The following is a 23,713-nucleotide window of genomic DNA, read 5'->3' as shown; positions in this document are numbered from 1 at the left end:
CATAATGATGTAAGAGACCGATTAGGTCTTAAACTAAATGATGCATTTTTTATTCACTGTGTCTGCATTTTTGTTAGTTTTTTTTCTACTGAATAAAGAATGAGTTAGTGTAGTGGTTTGTGTGTTGTTGTCCACCAGAGCTTGTATTTATCTCATTTTAAGATCTGCTATGGACAGGTCTTAAAACAAAGGCACATTAATTCATATTTAAATTTAGTGTGCAGTGCAGTTTTGTGTTTTCTGAAGTCTAGTTTTTGTTTTTCTTTAAATTAAATGCTTTGTTTTAAAAAAAATTCAGTTTTACATTTAGTTTAGCTTTAGTTCACCATGATAAGCTCAGTCTGTACCTTACACCAGGCTGTTGTCAGATAAATGCATTAATGTACTCTAAAAGGGGCCGGCAACACAAACGCTGATGATCACAATCAGCCTCCACGACTTTGAACCTTAATATAATTTAATCATCTGAGTTATAAAAAAACAAAATCACCTTTGCACAGCTATCATGAACTGGAAAACTGTTCATAGAGAACAAAATGTATTTTTGCAGTTTTCAAACCCCGTGCGCTCTTTGGCTACCCAGGTTAAACATGATACATAAGTCACTTAGATACCTTCAAAATGTTATTGTATGTTATTTTTATTTGTTCCTAAGTAAATCGGTTTGGCTGAGATAAGTTATAGTTTTCACACAGCTGAATAAACGTCAAACAGAAAACTGATTAAACAGAAGTGTGAGATGGTAGAGAATTTCCTCCAATGTCGTGTTATATTTTATGGAGCAAGGAGCAGACGGCTGAGTTTATTAAACTCCATCGAGACAGCTGGTGACGCATATCTGAAGGCTAGACCGTCCCATTTCACAGCCTCGCACTTCCAGCCTTCTCGGTTTTCGGAGGATCCGGCCTTCGTGGTCTACGTGGGCCGGATCCTGCAAAGGATGCAGCCCCTGAATTGGGACACAGCCTATGGGTGCTCACTCACTTGTGGAGCCATCCTGTAGTTGAGATTAGCGGAACTGCAGTTTTTGGTACTTCCCCATAGGTTGCTAACTGTTTAGATGCTTTTGTCCCCTCAGTCTGATCACTGTGGAGGGTCATGATATCATGATTATAATCCAGATGTGTCTTTTTGAACCCAGAACGGCTGCAGACAGATGTGTTTGAGGAGCAAACCCACAGAGAAGACTTCATTGCAAAGGTGAGAGGTCACACACACACACACACACACACACACACACACACACACACAGCCTGTAGTTTGAGCTCCATTCCTCGTCATTAACCTGCTGTGGTGAGCTTCCTTGTGATAAACCACTGCGGTCGCTGGAACTTGAGCCTCGTGACGCGCTCAATAATCGTTGTGTGCCACTTCCTGCCAATCAGGATGAGGTGAGGTTAAGTTCCCGTGTGTGTGTGTGTGTGTGTGTGTGTGTGTGTGTGTGTGTGTGTGTGTGTGTGTGTGTGTGTGTGTGTGTGTGTGTGTGTGTGTGTGTACTGTATTCAGGTGTGGAATTTCTCATCTCTTACTTTGCTGACCCCTGACCTCCACTCTGTGTGTGTGGTCGGGGTTTCAGATGCACCTGTTGAATTTTTCAGGACGGATACGACTGGTTATTTTTATATTTTTATTACATTAACACTTCAGTGTGTGTTTCACACAGTTTCCACTTGAGTTTTGATACCCACATCCCTGCTGCCTTGACATTTGTCCACCTTCAAATACATTAGTCATACTGTTTGTGGTAAAAAGGAAGAGAGGAAATAAATAAATATTTAATTTTAAGGGACAGAATGAACCATTAGGTGGCATACAGATGGTTTTGTTACTGTTTTTTGGATCCAGATGTTTCAACCTTTGGATCTCTCAGACATTTAAATGTCTTCTGTGTTACAAACAGCAGTACTCAGACGAAAACGAAAATAGCTGAATGAATGTATTATTCCATTTCATTGTTTGTCAATTATTCAACCTAAAAACAACAAAAAAAAGTGTCTGTCTGTCTTTCTTCTTTCACGGGAAATAGAGTCGATCAAAATATCTATATATTGGGATCTGATTGATACAGACACATTAAAATGTGTTCAGAATTTGCAAATCACTGATGATTCATCTCATAAGTCATGACACGCTGTTCTCATCTACATAAGCTACCTTTATAGGTTAAAGGTATTTGAAAAAAATCAGCCCTGTGTTTACTTGATATTGGATCACCACTAAAGTTTGCAGTGGACTTGGTCATATTTACAGAGGTACCTACAAAGAATAGAGTTTCACATGTGGGTTTTTACAGGTTTCAGTTGTGGTAAAAAGGATGTTGCAGCATCATGACCCACTTTACTGCATCCTCTGATTCAATTTACAGTAGCAGCAGCATTGTCGGCCATTACAACCAACTGCTTCTTATGCACACAGAAGTTTCTGTTGCACCTTAACTTAGTATCTAATGCCTACTTATCATCTGAAAACGAGCACCATCGAAATCCATGTGTCCTGTTGTAAATCCTTAAGACCAATCAGTGTCCATTAGATGGATTATCAGTGTTTTATGGGCTGACTGTGGTGTGCAAGGAGATATCCTTGGATGACTTTAACGATAAGTAGACTTTTTTTTTTTTTTTTTTTGTCCCCTGAGCTAATGTTAGCTGGTGTATCTTAAGTAAGTACACCATGATTCAGAAGCTTGTAGTGGAGGGATTTTAGCCTACTCTTCTTTATAGTGTTGCTTGAGTTCATGCACAGCTCTCTTAAGGTCCCAACACAGCTTTTCAGTCAGGTTGAGGTCCAGACTTTGACTGGATCATTGCAGCACTTGATTCTTTTCTTTTCAGTCATTTTGTTGTAGATTTGACACTGTGGTTCAGATCATTGTCCTGTATCATGACCCAGATGTCCTCACGTTTGACTCTAAAATACTTTGGTATACAGAGTAATTCATGGTCAACTCAATGACTGCAAGGTTCCCAAATCATCACCCCAGTACTGATATGCTGTGTTTGGGCTTGTGCGTTGTGGCCAAACATCTCCACTTTGTTACCTTTTAGAACATCTTCCAAAGAAAGTCTAAGTATATTGAATTAAAACTTCCGCTTGCAGCTTTTTAGGCAGTATTTTGTGCATTTTACCTTTTACTTAAACATCTTCTATGTATTTATTTATTTAATTCTATTTTTTGGACCTTCATCCCTTGTGCGTATGCATGGTCTGTGGAAGTTTTTAAATTTGTTCAAATAAACTGTGGTAAGAAAATACAGATGAGTCACAGATTTGGTCGAAGGTTCGTACGCGCGGTCTATCTGTGAATAAGATCCACTGTCTCCAGAGGTGTTAAAAGATGCCTTCTTGCACGTCGTGGGGTTTTTATAGCTCTCAGGGAAATTTCCTGTCTCAGGTGAATGTGCGGGGAAGATGCTGCAGTGCTTGCTTGTGTGTCATCAGGTGGTTTTTGGGGAGGGAAGCAGCCTGTTTGTTGATGCTGTTTGTGTAAAAGGACAAACCAGGAAAGAATCACAGTTTCATTCGGTGGAAAAGCTCCAACTCAGGTACGATGATGACTCATGGAAAGTTACATCAGGGTTACAGTGGAAGCTCTATTTTCTGATTTTTTTTGGGGGGGGGCGGGCAATCACAGTGTTGAGCCAGGCTGGGTGAAGTGGACAGTCAGAAACCACAGAAGAAGAAGAAAAGTGCTGCAGTAGATCAAAGTCTTCTTCTCTCATGGCAAATTACACCGGGCTGTGACCAGGCCGCCCTCAGACCAAAGTCCAAACTGAAATAAAATGTGTCTGGGAAAAATGTTGCCGCGATGCGTCAAGCAGAGAATCACACACGCGATGGATAGACTGCTATTTGTGTATGTGTGTTTAGCATGTGTGTGTAGTATTTATCTATCAGGGTCAGGCTTTTGCATACCTGTACGTGTGCATGTCCATGAATGTGCCATCCCTGTGTTGTGTTTGTGTCGGCATCTCTATCACCATGAGAACGTCCACGGCAGCCCATCATACTTATATTTAGTTTCTTTTTTACTCTCCTGACGTCACGGCGTCAGCAATCTTCTCTAGCTCTCTGCCAGATAATGAATGAGCCCGTTTCCAAAAATGTCACAGTAACAGACGGATCAGAGCCGCAGGTACAACACACAGTCTGTATTTGTGCACTGTTGCTGTTTAAAAAAAAAACAAAAAAAAAAACCCCAAAACAACGAAACAACAAAAACACCCGGCTTCAGTTTCAGCTTCAGCTTTTCTTCCTTGAACTTGAACTTCTTTGACATTTACACAGTTATTTACATGCACAGTGCCAACACAGAGCGGCACAGAGCAATATCTTCAGAAATCGTCCGCCTCATCACCCTCTCCTTTACCGTTTCCATGTGTGTGTGCGTGTACATGTGTGTGTGCGTGTACATGTGTGTGTGTGCGTGTACATGTGTGTGTGTGCGTGTACATGTGTGTGTACCATTTGTGGCCTCTGGTTTCCCACATTAAGGGGAGTAAAGGGCAGAGGGACAGTGAGAGGGAGACGACGATGACAGGAACTGCAGCTTTTATTTTCTACTGCAGCTTTCCATGCAAAGCCCCTCCCCACTCAGTCACCACACAAACACCCCACCCAGCTCAGGTCAACATTTACATGGGTGGAATTAGTCTGTGCTTCCCACTGACACACACACACACACACACACACACACACACACACACACACACACACACACACACACACACACACACACACACTGGGATTTAACTTGGGCACAGGCTAAAGCTGGTCATGGAGCCAGAGGATGAAAAAAAAAAGTGTTCAAATCCTTTTAGGATCACATCAGCTTCCCTTTAGGACCTAAATTTGGACGGTGTGTGTCTGTCCTTTGCATCTGTGAGGACCAGTTTTACAGAGTGAGGATATTTTTTGCTGCCCTCTGTTACCTGTTGTGTAAAGATTTTTTTATTTCTTTTGTAACATCAGGACATCAAGAGCCATTTTTAAAAGTGTAGATGTTTTTTTGTAAACCCCCCTTTTTAAAATACATGTTTTATAAGATTAGCACTTATTTTTTTTCTCTTTTTCTTTTTGTAAAGTGAGAAGCCCTGTTTTTAAAAACTAGGGAGTTTTGGACATTTCTTTGTGTAAAATATTGGCCATTGTTTAATATGAGGTTAAGAGCCTTTTTTAAAAAGTGAATGTTTTAGTAAAGTGAGAACGCTTTTCTATAAAGTGCCGTTGTTTTTGTGGGTTTTTTTTTTTAGTTTTGAAAAATAGGGATAATTTTTGTAAAATTAGAACTTTTTCAAAATTGAGAGGTTTCCTTGTTGAGGACTTTTTTTGTGTAAGGTGTGATTTTTGCAAAATACTTTGTTTATCAAGTAAACACTTTTTCGTAAGGCTGGGACCATATTTTATTTAGAAAGTGAGGACTTTTTTTCATAAAATTATGTTTGGTTTTGCTTTGTTTTTTAAACTTAGGACCGTTGTTTATAAAGTGAGGACCTATTGTAAATTGAAAAACCCTTTTTATAAAGTACTGGGTATTGGTAAATTTAAGGCTATTATTTAAAAGTGATCAGTTGGGGTTTTTTTGTACAATTACAACCTTTTCCAACATCTGTAACATTAATTTATATATTTTATATATACAGTGTTGGCAAGGTTACTTTTAAAATGTTTTCCACTACGGGCACAAAATATAGTTTGTAACGTATTCCACTAAGTTACTTAATGTGAGTAACGTATTCTGAATACTTTGGATTACTTGATATATTGTCATGCTTTTTAGAATTACATGAATGTACTATTGCTGTGTGATTTATTACTATTACTAAAGGCTGCATTACAACCTGCTAGCTGCAAATAATCATGTGCAGTTCTGAAAGATTTTTAAATCTTAATATAAAATGAGTAACAGTAGGGTCGACATTAGGTAAGGCTGCACTTTTTGCAGTGATCTCGTATAGAAAACTATTTCTGTATCAGTAATAGGTTTCCTTTCTGTCTGCTTTCAGAACTGTGCATGATTATTTGCAGCTAGCAGGTTGTAATGCAGCCTTCAGTAATAGTAATAAATCACACAGCAGTAGTACATCGAAGTTACTGAAGTGGCACATAACCCAGGTAGCTACCACAACTAAAACAAGGCAGTAGGCCTTAGTTAGTGTTAGTTTTAAAAAAAAAGAACTTACTTCCAGATGTTTCTTTAGGTTGGAGTCTTTTGACGCTGAGAGCAGCTTGGTTGCTGGCAAACAGAGTTGGCATTGTACGGTGAGATTTCGCCCATCCCTTTCTTCTTTAAATATGAAGTGGTGTCGAAATTTCCAAGTAAGAAATGCATTCCTGCCCGGGCACTGCTGGCTCCGTTGTGCTGGCTTCCGGGTCCATTGTGTAACTGACACCACCAACATTAACAGGACGCTTACATTAGAGCCTCTTATTTCGTGTTTTGTTTAAGTTTCCGGCAATGCGTGGAATTACCAAAATTAGAGAGGGGGGTAGAGAGGGGATAGCCTAACGCAGGGGTGTCCAACTCCAGTCCTCGAGAGCTACTGTCCTGCAGCTTTTAGGTGAATCTGTACTCCAACACAGCTAAATCAGATGGTTGGATTACCTCTTCACCATGCCATCAGGTTTGGCAAAGGCCTGGTAACAAGCCATTCATTTGATACAGGTGTGTCGGAACAAGGATGCATCTAAAAGCTGCAGGACAGTAGCTCTTGAGGACTGGAATTGGACACCCCTGGCCTAACATATGAAACAGGAAAAGACAGCCATGTAAACCATTTATTTCAACAAAGTAACTGTATTCTAATTATCAGCTATTTAAGGTTACGGTAACTGTAACGGAATACAGTTTCTCATAATTTGTATTTTAAATGCGTAACACTGGTATATTGTCTGTCTGTTTGTCTGTCTGTCTGGATATTAGATAGATATAAGATGGATAATGTACTGCGAAGGTACAGTACCTGTACTGTGCAAAAGTTTTAGTTAGGTGAGGAAAAAATGCTGTAAACAAAGAATGCTTTCAAGAATGGAAGTGTTAATCATTTATTTTCATCAATCAACAAAATGCAGTGAATGAACAAAAGAGAAATCTAAATCAAATCAATATTTGGTGTAACCATCCTTTGCCTTCAAAACAGTTCTTCTAGGTACACTTGCACACAGTTTTTGAAGAAACTCGGTTGGTTGGTTGTTCCAAACATCTTGGAGAACTAACCACAGATCGTCTGTGGATGTAGGCTTCCTCACATCCTTCTGTGTCTTCATGTAATCCCAGACACACTCCATGATGTTGAGATCAGGGCTCTGTGGGGGCCATACCATCCCTTCTAGTACTTGTTCTTCTTCTTTACGCTGAAGCTAGTTCTTAATGTTTGTATGTTTAGGGGTTGTTGTCCTGCTGCAGAACACATTTGGGGCCAATAGACAATTATTTATATTTCTGAAAACATTCTTTGTTTACAGCATTTTTTCCTCACCTGCCTAAAACTTTTACACAGAATTGTGTGTGGGGACTTTTTTTGATTAAAATAATGTCTTTATATGACTCCTGTATAAATTAAAGTGAGGATGTTTTGTGACATGAATTCATTTTAATGTGAAATGAAAACGAGTGATTTCTTTTTTAAGAGTGAGAGCTTTTCTTTCTTGTTCATTTCTCTTTTTTCTTTGGGTGACATAAAGTTGGGAAGTTTTTTTTTGAAGGTTCCTAATATCTTGGGGTTCAAGTTAACTTTAGGTGAGGGTTAGGATGAGGGACCTCATGTGCCTCGGGGTCCACACGACGATGGAAGTACAAAGTTATTGTGAGTCAGATGGCAGCAGCTGATGACCTGGCAGAGGGGAGTGTCACACAAAGCATTTTGTGACGCATGCTTTTGGTTTTTCAGAGTCAAATGTTGGTGTGTGTGTGTGTGTGTGTGTGTGTGTGTGTGTGTGTGTGTGTGTGTGTGTGTGTGTGAGAGAGTGAGTGTGTCACAGGCCCTGTTTATTATCTTTTACATGCATGTGTGTGTCATTGTGACGCATGCTCTGCAGTTTTCGGCACTGCACTCGCAGCACCAGCAGCAGCGTCACAGCTGTTGACTCTAAACTGAATTGTCACTGTTTGGGAACGATGCCCGCTTCCTGTTTCATGAGACGGCGGCTTCACAGCTCCACTGACAATTAGTGGCCACTTCTGACCAAAACACCTCACTTGAGCTGCACAGACTCACATAATTGAGCCAAAATGTTGCGGCTTCCAAATTTGGCATTCCTTACTCCAAATTTCCAGCTTTTCTGGCTTAAATTGAAGGTTTTCCTGGTCAGGTTTGAGTTGGGTTTGCTTGAAACTGCTTACAAACAATGAATCAGAAACTATTTCTTTCTTCTTTACAGTGCAGCTTTCCATCTCCAGTAAAAGCACTGTATTCGGTTGTGTGTTCAAATTGCTGAGGAAATGATCCTTAAATGCTACATCGTGCTCCACGTGAAGCCCTGTGCGGCTGGTACAACAGGAGGAGTTGAATCCTAATATCTGTGTGCTTCAACCAGAGGCTCTAAGTTAAGAGCAGGGCAGGAAACTTAATTTTTGCATCCACTGACCACAGAGCCTGACCGATTCCAAAATACACACTTCGACTTTCAGCAGCTGAATATGACTTTTAGAATGAGGAGAAGCTGCAGATATTGATCAGTTTGCTGTCTGCAAATGAGGGAAAATTAAAGGACAAAGCTGAAAGCTCCTTAAGCTTAAGCACAGTTTCTGAAATGCATAAATCAAGTAAACTGCATAAATGAAAACTGCTTTCATGGTTGGAAAACAGGACTTGTCCTCCCATTTAATCTGACTTTAACTTTTTTATGTTTATTGCTGTCAACAGTAAATTCTAATATGGATTAAATATTTTTAAATTCAGATAAAAATGCAGATAAGGAGGCTGAGGAATTAGCCCTGAGTGATGTCTGCAGGCAAAACCTGGGGTAAAAAGGAGCATAAAACAGAATAAGGGAGCTTTAAAAAAACAAATATGACCAGGAGTGTTATTGGAAGCCATGGGAACAGAAATGAATCGATGCAAGTACAATGAACCACAATTTAAATCAAAAACTGTTGTAAACATACGAGAAAAACCCCCAAACTTGCTTCATAACAACATGTGTTGTGACAAGTCGCTGAATTTTAATGGTCTTCCTTAAGTCAGGAATTAGTCAGGATCGGTCCACACTGAAGCACAAGCCCTGAGTTTTACTACTAAAACATCCAATATCCATTTAAAAGTAAATATCAGCGAGGTGGAAATGTAGTTAAATGACTGCAAAAACATGTTGGTGTGGAAATGGTTTCACAGTTTTAGGGTAATTTTGTGTTAGCATATCAAACTGGAAAACAAAGGGGGGATGACGAAGAAAACGTCAAAAACCCACGAGGTACTCTAAATTATATACAAAAGCCTTTCAATAAAAAGAATGTAAGACATGATAAAGTCTGTCTTGAGTGATTAACAGTTTATAATACAGCACCAGGACTCTAAATAATCCAACATGTATCTTAACTGAAGATCTAGAAGAAGCAACCGTGTGTTTTAACATCTGTATCTTTTTTCTCTTTGCTGTGGAGGCGCGCTGGACTCTATAATTTCATATGTGAGGCTGAGAAAACAAGACAGTTATTGTAGGAGCAGGAAGAAAGAAGGATTTGAGGAAGGTGAGAAAGGTTTTTCTCTCTTTAAGTCTCTCCTCTGTAAATCATTGACCGTTGTGCTCATAAACAGCGGTGTGCGGCACTTTGTGTCATGAACCTGAGGAATTCAGGGCCTACGTGGTAAGTAGGCGAGGCTGGAAAGAGGCAGCATTTACACTCTTTAGCAGCAAAGTGATGGAGAATATTTAGCTTCTTGGTCACCGTATTCAACCTGATATTCTTGGTGATATCTAAAGACTCGATATTCAGTTGTTTCCAATGTTTTTGCTTGGTTACTCATCAAGTGACTGAGCTATTGTAGCGACTAAAATGACCGAATAGTGTCTTTATTTATATAATTTTTTTATGGTTTTGTTTGCATTTATCGGATTATTTTTGTCTGTAAAATTTTCTGTCATTTACTGAAGCTTTTAGTCATTTCCATACAAAAATGAGTGTTGCCTGCTTGCCTGTTACTTCTTTTAAAACAAATTTTCTATGTTTCAGTAAAATTACGGGTGAATTTTGGGTGAATAATATATTTCAGTATGCTTTTATCATTTTAACACCAAAATTTTAGTTAAGTAACACAGGCCTACAGACTGGTCTGGAACCATTTGGCAACTACCAGTCATGAGGCAAAAATTGGTATTCCCTGACCTGTTGTGATTGGAGGTTGAGGGCAGCAACAGGGAAAATGACTACGAAAGCCACAAAAACACAGGCCTACAGACCAGTCAGTGGCCCCATGGCAACCACCTGTTGCTATGGAAAATCATGTATTCTCCAAACCGTTGGCAGAAACCTCCTTGTGCTTGCTTTGGTTGCTAGCATATTGCTGCGGTCATAGTTTGCATGGAAGTGGCAGACTTGTCTACAAACACTGTCCAGCTGGTCTCAGAGCTGTAGTGAAAATGTGAAAAGTGTGCTGCAGACCAGAAATGGAGAAGCTTCACCTTCAAAGTAAAAGCTGTTCCTCAGCACTGCAGCCGACAAGTTTCAAAAGGAGCAACTTTTACTTTTAGAGGAAACGGTCTCCATTCCTGGTTTGTGTCACATTTTTAAAGTTTTACTACCATTCGACAAGTAGTTAGCTCATATTTGCTAGTATTCTTTACTAGCTGTTTCACTCAGTGAGAGTCAGGAACCACAGTCAGCCAGTCAGAATGTACATCCAATATGGCATATGGAATAGGGAGGGCTAGAATAGGCAATAATGGCATTCACCCTGCTGGTAACCCAGTTATTGCTTGAATGGTGTCTCTGCAACAAACTTTGTGGATGGATAGTCCACAAACCTGGAAAAATAAAATGTAAAAAAAAAAAAAATAATTAAGAATTTTACCAAACATAATATATCCTGGAATTCCCACCAGTGAAGTCATCAGATTCACCGGTACGTGTATGTTTCTGTTTCAAACTAAATATGATTAGGAAATGTGAAACATCTCAAATACTTATTTCAAACACTCAGAGTATTTAAATTATTGAAATATCTGAAAACTTTCAAAATGAGATGCTAAATTATAGAAGAATTATTAACATATTTCAACGTCCGTAATGTAAAACTGTCTGTCTTAGTGTCTGTTTGTGAAGCAGACTTTAAATAACCATTAATGGCTAGATGTTCACTGGACATTTTCTCCTGATTCTCTGGTCTTTGTTGCATAATTAGTTCATTTGTTGTTTTTGGACTGTGGATAGAGTTGCATTTATTTATTTTAATAGAGTAACTTGTGTCTAAGGAGCTTGAAAAGAAAAGCTTCTTGAAGACGTTTCACCTCTCATCCGAGCTTCTTCAGTTCTAAGAGCAATTCATGGAGAGTCACAGATTTTTAAGCTCTATTGGGAGTGTCCGTAAGAGGGCTGCGGACCCCCTATGGGTCCTCTGCCTAATCACACGAGCCAAGGTGTGAAAACGAGTGTGGGTCACTATCAGCCAAAGTTTCAGGTGACTGCATTGTGAGACCTTGCCCCACCCTATCATGTGACTTACTAAGATCAAATGACCCATGATGTAAGTGGGCGTTAAGGCATCTGGGAAGGGATATCAAAACTCGATTATAGATGACAGACAGTTGGTGTCTTAAAGCCCTGCCCTCTTTTCAAAGATGGTCATTCACAGTGGACATAGATGGCTAATTTCACTCCTCTATCTTTCACGACCCTCTTAGGGACACTCTCAATAGGGCTTAAAAATCTGGGACCCTCCACCAGTTGCTCTTAGAAGAAGAAGCTTCTCGGATGAGAGGTGAAACGTCTTCAAGACACTTAAAGGAGTCCAGATGCTTTTCTTTCCAAGCTCCTTAGACTACGATGACCTGGATGACTCAGAACCTTCACAGACAATAACTTGTGTCAGCTGAGTCATTTTATCAATAACATTATGGGTGCTTCACAAGTTTTTGTACAAGAAAATGTGACAGTAACCATTCTCTCAGGATGTGTAGATCGGCGTTACACACTTTAGAGGTGGGGGGGAAAAAATCGATACAGCATAGTACCACAATATTCTACATTGTAATATTGTATCAATACAGGGACACCAAATATTGATATTTTATTAAATGAATTCTGGGAATACTACAAACAAGAGGGCTCATCTCACCTGATAGGAAGCAACCTTTTTGCAAACAGTTGCAGTCTGATTTGAATTGACTGCAATCACTCTGAGAGAGATTGCTGAAGGCTTGCAAGTAGTTGCTGTCTAATTTATGCAATGCAAATGCAAAGAGACTGCCAAGATGTTGTCTTTAGTCTGAATGAGTTTTTGTCAATAAGAAACTCGACAAGACTCCATTCAGCAGGCTGCCAGCTGGTTGCATTTTAGTTATATTTCTACAGAACAGGAAGGCGGCTGAGTGCAAATGTGATAGTTAAATGTGAATTTCTGTCTATGTAGACAGCAACACATATGTAATATCTGATGATTTGATGATCCCCGATAATTATTGTATTATCAGAAATGGATTGCATGCAATTGCCAGCTTGACCCGATTTACTCCCAGACTGTTATCAGTTTGATATCGGTCTGATAACAGACTGATAGGAGACTGACTCTGTCTTATGGCAACATTTATGGCAGGTTTTTAGTGAACGTGTTGTTCTGCTTGACAATCTCTTTTTGCATCAAAAAAAAATAACTGAAGGGAGATAACGTTATCTTATTGGATAAAGCGGATATGGACAAAGTTTAACTTCGAGGATGTAATTTGCAGTTGAAGAAAGGTGATAAATCACAACATCTGTTATTGTAAAAACCCAGCATGTCGCAGAATGCTAAAAATTCCAGTAACATAGTATCAGGAGTGAAATATTGTGATAGTATTGTATTGTCATGTGTCTGAGTCCCACGTCTAGTCATTTGTTGCACTTGAAACATAAACTGGACCTTCATTAAGTCAGTGAAGACCTTCAGACATGAACCAGTGAAGAACAGAACATCATCATTATCATCCTCCCTGATGTGGTAGAAAGTCATCCTGGTGCATGTCAGACCCAGCAATACCCACATACAAAAACTGGCTTCTTGGGAGATTTAACCACCATTGCCACCTCAGCACTTGTGACCTTACTCACGAGATGGTAGGCTGGGAAGTGGCTTGAACCACATCAAAGGTGACGACCCCACTAGAGTTTATATAAGCCTGGCGCTCCCCACCAGCTTTTTAAAAGTCAAGAAGCCTTTCAGATAAGAGGTGAAACATCTTCATTAACCTAAAAGAAATTTGACTGCCTTTGACTCGAGCACTTTCCATTCAACATGTTCTCACTCCCGAGGCGTAATATTTTATGCTAGGTGACAAATCGTGAACATGTTACGCTTCCAGGCACCCAACACGATCCTAAATAACGAGATCGGAAAAATGAGGAAATGTGAGAACCGTTTGGAATCACTCCACACATGTTCGTTCATTTTCCTCAAATCACTTTGGAAAACACTATTTCACGTCATTTAAGTGCCGGTTAAGGTTAGGAATAAGGTTATGGTTAGGGCTGGAATACATGGCTGGAACGTCAATTCAATTCATTTCAATTCTATTTATAAAACACCAAATCATAACAACAGTTGCCTCAAGGCGCCTCATATTGTAAGGTAATGGCCCTACAATCAAACAGAGAAAACTTTTTTTGCATCAGATTTCTGTCAAGCTGAAGGCATTGGACTCAAATAGAAACTGTTTAGTACTGACAAAATTAAAACTCAAATATATATATGTTCTTGAAAGGTCTAAAGAAAATTAGCCCACATACCTTGAAAGTAGCATATATGGAAGGACTGATGAAAAGTTGAAATTCTCATAGCCATTAGCAACCACTGAAGAAAATACCTCCGCCTTTAGCTCCTCACATGTGAGGAATTGCTGCTTGTTTCTGGCTTGTATCACTGCAAACTGAATACCTTTGGCTTTGTGGAAACATCTCTTGGGCACTGGGAACTTGTGATGCTGCTATTTTTCGACACAGGCTACATTATTAATCATGTAATGAAAATAATCATTATCTGCAGCCGCAGTTTGTCCTCTTTACGTAAGGAGCAAAAGACTGCATAACAAAACCATGTACGTACAGTAGATCCTGCTGCATCTTCTGTCAGTTGCGCACAGTTTCCACAGGGTTGTCCCTGATCTGGGTCTGTAATTAGGCCCTCTGTGGCCTGGCTGCTTCCTCCCTCTTCAGCTGCTGGCCTCTGGGCTATGTCCCAGCCTGGACCGGCCGAGAGCGGCATCCCGCAAAGACATCACGAGCCTGCGAGCAACATGAGAGCAGGGGCACAAAACACGGCGGCAGGATCGGCAGCAGCAGTAGAGTTTGTTGGCATGTGAACACATCGGGCGCAGTTTGCGACAGCTGACTCCTGCAATTCATTAGCCCATTTAGAGCAGCGTGGAGTAAGCATGCGAGGCATCAAGCTGGACCTGAAACGGATCTAAATTGAGGAGCTTTCATCAAGAAAAAGAGTTTACGGTTCAGTTTATCAGCTTTTGTCAGGTGTGAGCTCGACTAATTCACTGCAAAACACTGAAACAAAACTTGACTAATAGAGAATTCAAGGGTCCGCTCGGGTTTTAAGCGACCTCTGACAATTGGAGGTATGATATGCGTGAGCCGGCAAACTCGTCTACCGAGACGTGCACTTTAATGCATGGGCTTTGCAGGCAGACTTGGAAAAAGGTCTAATATTTGCTTGCAGCTGTGTTTGTGCATCTGCGAGTGAGTGTACTCCCTATCATTGGACTCTGCTGATGGTGGAGAGAACAAAGTTGCTCTCTGGGGATTTTGGAGAGCCATACAGATATTTATACTTGAAAACATAAAAAAAAAAATATCTGGCAAAATCTGATAAGATACTTCAGTGTGCTTTAAAACTATTGAACATGCTGGTGAATAATTTATAAGTTGTTAACTAAAGGGGAAGAAAAAGTCCAGTCGATGAGTGTAAAAATCCGAAAATATACAGAAAAGAGAGATTAAATTCCATCAACATAAATACTGCGTGTTTATTCAGGAGCCATATGCATGCATTCATGCGTCTTCAAGAAAATCTTGAAAGTTTGCATGAGTTCTTATGAGGAATCCCATTGGGTTTCCCAACTGACAAGTCATTGTGAGTGTTCAGCTTTGTGTTAACTTTTAACATCAGCCTAAGGGGAGGCGTGACGACAGCGAGCGGTCACTGAGGACATGCAGAGGTAAAAGGTAAATGAAGCAAAGGTATGGATAATGTCAGAGCAGACAGGACCCTGGGATTTATGTAAAGCTCTACGATGCATTTATTTTTTTTCTCAGTAGGTTTTGGGCAAGATACTAGCCCCAAGGTGCTCTCCAATGCATTCATCTGACTGTGAATGTGTGTGAATGTTAGTTAGAAAGCACTTAGGTAGAAAAGGCATAGCTATAAGTGCTTGTATGAATGGGTGAATGAGGCATGTAGTATAAAGTGCTGTGAGTGCTCAAGCAGAATGGAAACGCGCTTTCTAAGAACCAGTCCATTTACCATCTATTTGTTTCATTTCTATGTTGTTCTGTGTTTACTTCAACGTATCGACAGTGGGAGAACCAAAATATCAAAGGGTCAGAAGCTTTTGAGGTTTGTGAAAGGTTTTGACTGAAATTCACAATCGACACGAGTGCTGAAAGGCTCAGATGGCGCTTTACTTGTTGACTTCTCGCTATGTCGTCATATTGGGCCTAACACTTGAGAAGTTATTATTGCCCTTAAAGGTAACACGATGTCCTCATTTCTCCGGCCTTTGTCTGTGCCACTCTGTGTGTGAGGAGATGCACTCAGAGCACAACTGAGAGGAAAAACTATTGAGACTCCCACAATGAGCCTAATTCAGACGACTCCAAATAAATTAGGTGAAAAATATAATATAATTATCTACATCTTGGTTTAATTTACTAATAAATACAATTTCAGTACATATATATTACTGCAGGTTTATTATTTATTTATTTAACAAAGTTATGAACATAAACACCTCACAGTGAGGATTATAGGTTAGTAATTTAGCTCTGGTGTCAGTAAACAAAGACAAGGACATTGTATTATTACTGGAAAAGATTCTATAAATGCATCCTTGTTATCGACATGAGGGGAAACTGTAGAATGACTATGAAGGTCCAAATTTAGACCTGGAAAATTGAAAAAATAGAAAAATACGTAAACTTTAGGTAAATTGTTTGTGTGGACAGTAGGGCTTTAAGCAGATTTCAACAGTTGATACTAGTGTTTTAAGGGAGCCAGAGGGGAAAAAGGAGAGTCTGACAGAGTTTAGAAGTGCACAGGCCTTTCGTTGGTACTTGTTTTGTTAGACGCCCAATTAGCAGAAATACCAGTGAATCACCTGACTTAGAGGTCATTCTGTGCAGATCTGGAGATTGTAGTTGCAGCTTTTTAGATTTTCTTTTCTTTTTCTTTCTTTCTTTTTTTTTTTTTTTTTTTGCTGATTAGTCAGGACTCATTCATCAATTTAAATGTGCCTTTTGTTTCCAGAGGATGTGAGTGTGAGTGTTCGGGGTTCAAACATATGATTTCTGGGATTCGGGGCAGGAAGTTGAGGTCACGATGAGAGAAAACGAGGTCGAGAGGAATGAGGTGAGCGTAAACATGAGGTTGGGGAGGATGAGGGAGAGTGAGTGTGAGACTCTCAGGCACCAGACCCCTCCTCTTAAAAAACAGCAGCCGCGACTTGTTTAAAATCAGAGCTGTTTACCTGCTAATAATAGAGAAACACCAGCACACTGCCAACTCTTCCACCCGTCCTCTCATCGCCTTCCCCACACATGATGCTTTACTGCAGGGCAGCCATGGGGGAGGGGCTCAGGAGGCATGGCCTCCAGGTGAGCGTTCCTTCTCCTTGTTGGTGGACTTTGCTCTATCACAAGAGCAGGGAGGAGCTTTCCCGAGCTTAGCTCTACAAAATGGTCAAGAGGTTATTGACCTGCTGTAATCTCCTTTTTTATTCCTCGTCTGCTGTTTTCTTTTCTTGCCAACAACAGAAGATAACAATCCTGCGGTTGCTGTGTTCACACCTCAGGAGTCACATTCATGCCGTTCCTCAAATACAGAAGTATGGAAGCCAATTTGTGCACACCAAAAATAAATCAATAAAAAAATAAATAAAAAAAAACAACAACAGCAACTGCATTGACTTTGACTGAAAGCAATCAGTTATCATTAAGATAAGGTAAAAGGCACAGACCAAAAGAGGGGTAAAAAAAGAAGCTTTTTTTAAACAATAAAATAAACAAAAGGACATGAAAGAGAACAAAGGAGGTGGAAAAGTGAAAGAAGGGAATATTTTTAAACAGAACTTTTCGGGTTTGGAAACAACAGGGGAACTAGAAACAGGTAATGGAAACAATTGGACATCGAAAAAAAAGAAAGACGAGGCAGAGGAAGGAACAGACAGGGAACACTGAGGGAACTAAACGCATCAGAAATAAATTCAACTAAACAGGTTAATAAACTGAGAATTTAAACCTGAAAAAATATGGGAGTTTATGGGGACTGACTATTAGAGCTTCCAGTAGATATTAAAGGAACTGCGGATTTTGGTAGTTCTTCTTTTTTCATAGAGGTTGCTGTTTGTTTTGTTTCTTTCCAATTTTCTTTTTTGACATACAAATGATCTGATATGAAATTGTCAACATACATAGTTTATAACTCAGAATTTTAATAATATTATAATTTTAATTTAACATGTCAGACCAAAACCATTTTTTGTAGCAGGCTGTAAAGATGTTTTTTTCTTGTGTGAAATTGAGCATTTTATCATGAGTCTATGGAGATTGATTCAGTGTTTGGAGTCAGCTTCAGGTGGCCATTAGAGGAATTGCAGCTTTTGACAGTTTACTTGTTTAAGCGCTGGAGGCTTCTGCTTGATAAATAAAATAAAATTTAAGTTACAAATTTATAATAAAACCCAAATGAACACTTCAAGTGACAAGCAGCATCAGTACTGAATGTTTCAGTAAAGTTAGTAGGAATTTATTGCTTTATCACCAATCAAATAGGACTGTTAGTCTCTGTCTATAATGATGTATAATATTATATAAAAGGAAAATGTGCTGAGTCTCTATATTACAAGTAACTGGTGTGATAAGGACTCAAATCTCTGGTTGCATCAGGAAGGGCAGGAAGGGCAGCTGAAAGAATCGTATATAAAAATGGTAAATATAGTTAAATTTTTACTAAAAAATGTAACAACATACATTTTCTGAGTAAAACGTATGTGAAGCAGTGAAGCAACATATTAAGTAAGGATTTTAGCATCTATATTTTAGCATTTTATACACATCAGTTCTCACAGTGTGCCATTAACACTTAGTGGTGGAGGCTGAAAATAAGCCTCTTTATGTTAACACATTGTTCAATTTAAACTTAATCTGCTTTTTGTGACACCTTTCATGGAGCAAAGAGGAGAGATTTAAACTAGTTTTAACATTTGATCTTAGCGCTTCCGGGCCTCCGGATCCAACAAATTGAGTTCAGCATTTCACATCAATTAATATGAAGTGAGTTGGTTTGCAGCAGGAGAGGAGGAGGAGGAGGGAGGGAGGGAGGGAGGGAGAAGGTGAATAAAAAAGCGAGAGAATAAGGTCTGCTTTCTCCTGCTTTCTCTCCCCTCAGCACATTGGTTTCTCTGTGCCCAAAGCAGAAATAAGCCTCACCAGAGTGTACATTTATTTTTACGATATTTAAACAAACAAATAACGAAAATAAATCAATGCGAAACCTCGAAACCTGACCAAAGTGTGTTTAGGAGCCCCTCTGCTCTGACAGCGACCGGGGAGACCACCAATTTCTCCCAGTCAATATTTGAGGAGCTAATTTGGAGAGTTTGTCCTCCATTTGAGAGAAAAAGAAGGATTTATTGAATGGTGAGTGTTTTTCTATGTGCCAGCCATGCGTTCACATAATGTCACAGGAGTTTACCTGAAGCCTTATCTGTCAGACAGAGCTTGTGTGTGTGTGTGTGTGTGTGTGTGTGTGTGTGTGTGTGTGTTTCTGTTGTTCCTGCTCGCCGCTCTACCTGCGGTCAGCTGGGCCAATAATGTAGCTTTGATTAGAGGCTTATCGCAACCCCGACACACCCTGAATCACACCTCAGACATGTGACTCCACACAGCAGGGCCATAAAGCAAATGTGCCCCAAAGGCAGGGGCTGCAAGTCACTTTTATTTCCATGGATTTATCGGCTTTAATTAATGGAAGGGGCAGGGTGAAAATAAATACCTGAAATTTGCAGAATCTCATCACAGTCTAAAAATAAAGACACGTAACTGTGACTTGCCCTTCTAAGTTTGTAGTTGAGTAGGCTTAAAAGATTTTAAGGTGGGAAAACTGAGTGTACTCATGTAAAAGTAATATTAAGCATATTTAAGATTTACTGAAATAATAAATGGAAAATTAAAACTAATGACAAAATTTAAACTTCTTGGGGATCTTATTTTATATTAGTGAAAGCTAGTGGCAAGCAACAGGAAAATCAAAATAGAAATATAAAAATACCTGAGAAATTACTCAGATGTTCACTTTGTATTACTTTAAGCAGTCAGGAATTATAAAAAAACCCATATAAAATCATCTCTCTGACACATAAAACCACTTCCAGTTAATGAATTTCAGACTTTATGATCCATAAAAAGCTGTTTAGTTGATTTTTAATTTAGTTATTTGGAATAAAAATTCCAAGTGAGGCACCTGAAATGCTGGCTATACATGCAGAAAAGCTGCATGTATTCAACGCCAGTTACTTAGCACCCTATCACAAAAACACATTATTTGTTCCCTTTTCCTTAGTTGAATTTCTGAAAAATGTCAAAGATAACACAATTTGACAGACATAAAATGGTATTTTTGCACCAACAAGGTGATTCCCAAGGAGGTATTAGCTGAAAACTTGTCATATCTCAGCATGGTGTGCACCAAAATTGAAGCAGGGGTTGGTCTGTAAACTGCATTTGTTTCTCAGTAAGAATAATTCTGCATTTTCCAGCTAGTTATTGAGTACTAACATTTCTCAGAATATAGCTGATATCTAGCTTTAGATCAGAGGAATATTTCAAAGAGTCTCTACATACTCTAAGTAAAATGGCAGAATATCTGAATGAAAAAGAAATAGGGAAATCTAGTATTGGATAAAGAGATTGTGTCAGAGAAACACTGATGGGTTCTCCATAAATTGAAGGCTTTACCTTGGCTTTAGCTGTAATATTCACAATCTGATGTCCAAGGTATGCGAGACATTGCTGAAAATCTCCAGCTTACCTCATGAGACCCTGACCCTCTGCATGATAATCAACCAGCTCATATTCCAAGCTCAGCCTGCAGGTGAACTCAGGCTGAGCAAAAAGAAAGTTTCTGTTTATTGGTTATGGTCCTCCATCAATTAATACTAGACAGGACACTGTGGAGTTTGAACCCTCATTTGTGTAGCTGGGGTCCGGAAACTGTAGATATTTAAATATTTAGATTCAGGAGTTACACAGACTGGAAACAAAACTGTTGATGGGATGGAACTATGTGTCAAACCAGGATCTCAGAATGGGAATACATGAGCCTCCACCATGCTGGCTGCATAGTGGTAAGTGCAATGGTTTGAACATCTTCAGTGATTACCTCCCAACTGTCCCACCAAAGCAGACCTTCGGCTCAACCCCAGTGCTGCAGAATGGAAGACCACAAGGTTTCCAGACACCTGATGGAAACTCGAAATAGAGCTGTACGCATGCATTGCAGAAGACATGTTAATAATGATGATGACAATTAAGATCTGTAGAAAGAAGGTAGCCAGCTGTTTTAGTTGGAGTTTGGTGCTGATTGTCTGCCTGTTTTTCTGTTGTGAAGATTATCCAACAACTACCCTGGAGAAGTGCAGCAGAGGTTGATGAAGAACTTGTGACAGTTTGTTGGGAGGGGTCCGGATCACTTATTTAACACTGTGACACAGGACTTTGGAGCAGTTAAACGGCTTGAGTGATTTTTAATGAACGTTTAGTGAAGTAGGTAAAAGGAAAACGGCAAGATTATGACCAAAAAAATGGCATACAAAAATCCAGGTCCAGGCACTAGAGTTGAACAAATAAAAGGCCTTCAGTTTAGTATGCTAGAGACATTAAAATCCACCAATGTGTATTTGCTTGATCCTCCTTATTTACTGAAGTAGTTCTATAATGTAAAGCAGCTCAAAGTCTCGTCAGCATGTGAAAACTCTTTGACCTGCGTTCGTCTGGGATTAGTGCTGTTAAATGTCAGTAAGTGGGCATCATGTGTCCTGCCTCATGTAAGACAAACAGAGCATTTACAACATGTCTTAAGTGGGTGACGAGGACGGCTTCAGATGATATCCCACCTTGACTTGACATGTGAAAGCAGCCTCTGCTAAAAAATATTCTCAGAGATAAATAGGATAGCTAGAGAGAGCATATTTCTCAAACAGTGGTTCGTCCTCACTGGCTTTCTGCTATATCCAGAATTTAATTTAAAGCTTGAAGCACTGAATCGTCAGGTCCCATCTTAGTATGTTAAAGACTTACTAGTATTATATCACCCCAACAGAGCACTTCCCTCTCAGACTGCTGGCTTATCTGTGGTTTGAATAAGTTTGAATGAATTTGAGTGAGTAGAATGGGAGGCAGTGCCAGGGCGCCGTACTGTGTAATCCTTTACATCCTTTGTACTGTGATGATCCTGTGCCACGTTTAGCCATCTTTTAATCAGTGTAGCTGGGAGCACCTGGAGCATTTAGGTCTCTCAATCTGTCCACCTTCTTTTGGTTAATAATTGGTACACTTTGTCTCTCTCTCGTTATTTGTCATGGCTCATGAGTTGCATTATGACAAATTTGGGGGCTCATCCAGGATTCTTGCATGGGAGTTTTTAAGGTTCAAACATCCCATTTTGGTAAATCTTCCATTAGTTATGGCCCTAGTCTTTTTTTTTTCTATAGTTTGTTTTGTTCTTGTTCCCCCTTTGTGCTTCTTTTTCCTTTTCCACGTAACCAGTAACAGTAGATGGCTGCCTCTTTTTTAATCTCTGAGTGCATATTGCACTTTTTAAAACTACATTGCATCTAAAAGAGCAGCACCTTTTTGCTTTCTTTTTTGCATGCATGGAGGTTAATTCCTGTTTTAATATATCCGTTATCACACCTTTCAGAGTCTGTGTGAAGCCTTGTTGAAAGGTTCAAGGGTTTATAACACATTTAGGAAAATCTGGAACTTCTGGAACCGCTGACAACACTGGAGAAATAAGACATATGAAACTTTTAAGTGCTTTGAATCTTTGCCAGTTTTTCACGCAGGTTTTGCCTCGTTCTGTTTCTCTTTTCTCAGGCTCTTCCTCTGCTCTGTTCTGAACAACAGGAAGCTCTGGGCTTCGATGGCGATCTTCAGGAGCTATACACCGCCATCGTCACTCATGGAAGTGCACGAAAGCGCAAACTGTCGGAGCAGCGCTCTGCTGAGGAGGTCGAACACGCCAACAAAGAGCCAGAACTCGTCTTAAACGCTTCAGGTGAACATTACAACTTCACAACTGCGCTGAAGTTTAATGGTCAAATTTGAAGATTTAGTCAGGTTTATGTGAGCATTTAATATTTCCACTTTATCTTCATCAAAGAAATTGCATTGTGATAGTTTTGGTCGTATATTTTTGATTTTGAATGCATACATCTGCACACTTTGCAGATGACAGTTTGCATATTGAGGCTGATGTCCATTACAAAAATGTAAAAAGTAAATAAATGTGTTGAATCCAAGAGAAGAACTGCCCTACTGCATGAGGTCAGAAGTGGCAGAGAGGACTGTAAGAGAGAGTGGTGAGCCGTGTGATAGGAGTGACTGATGGGTTGGAGGTGGGGGTGGGATTACATCACGGATCGACTGAGCCCCTTCTGTTTGCAGTAATGATGAACAAGCTGAAAGATGAGGTCAGGCAGGAGTCTGCATGGGCTATGATGTTTGCAGATGACACCGTGATCTGTAATGAGAGTAGGGAGCAAGTGATGGAGAGCCTGGATAGGTGGAGGTATGCACTGGAGAGAAAAAGAATAAAAGTTGGTAGAAGCAAGATATGTGTGTGAATGAGAGGCAGACAGGTGTTACAATGAAGGTAGATGAGCTTAAGTATCTGGGGTCAACCAGATACTTAAAAGCATGTCAGGGGTGATTTGTAACAGAAAGATGGCAGTAAGAATGAAAGGGGAAGTTTACAACATGCAAACGTAAAGGACAGGGCAACTAACAACTGTTCATATAATACATATAAATAAATGTTCATAAATACAGAAGCAAAATAAATCAGAACACTAGCTTACATTTTCAGTTTCCTATTATGTGCTAAAACATCTGTCACAGCCTTCAGTTTGAACAGAAGTTAGTTTATAAAAATGTGAAGCAGTGAGACATGGTTTCTAATAGATATTGGAGATAAAGGTTATTCAATATAATAAATACATATGCCAGGTACAGAAGTTAAACCCCTGTATATGGGTGTCAGCTCAGGTCATAACAACCAGCTGCATTTGTTTTTTGTTTTTA

The 23,713-nt window shown here is 39.6% G+C and overlaps 1 protein-coding gene across 3 annotated transcripts in view; it reads left to right on the top strand.

The window, feature by feature from the left end:
- Nucleotides 1–23,713, top strand: part of nhej1 (nonhomologous end-joining factor 1) — a 28,846-nt gene that overhangs the window by 3,290 nt on the left and 1,843 nt on the right. For 2 of the 3 annotated variants that reach the window (XM_019352228.2, XM_005452280.2), the window contains exons 6-7: nucleotides 1,142–1,200; nucleotides 22,508–22,688. In XM_019352228.2, coding sequence (XP_019207773.1) covers nucleotides 1,142–1,200; nucleotides 22,508–22,688 — 240 coding nt within the window. The remainder of the gene's footprint in view (nucleotides 1–1,141; nucleotides 1,201–22,507; nucleotides 22,689–23,713) is intronic. The other variant, XM_025903244.1, reaches the window with a different exon arrangement.

The sequence above is a fragment of the Oreochromis niloticus genome, linkage group LG23 (assembly GCF_001858045.2).
Source record: "Oreochromis niloticus isolate F11D_XX linkage group LG23, O_niloticus_UMD_NMBU, whole genome shotgun sequence".
Taxonomy (NCBI): Eukaryota; Metazoa; Chordata; class Actinopteri; order Cichliformes; family Cichlidae; genus Oreochromis; species Oreochromis niloticus.
Note: the sequence above shows the minus strand (reverse complement) of the source record. Positions and strands in the feature narration are given on the sequence as shown.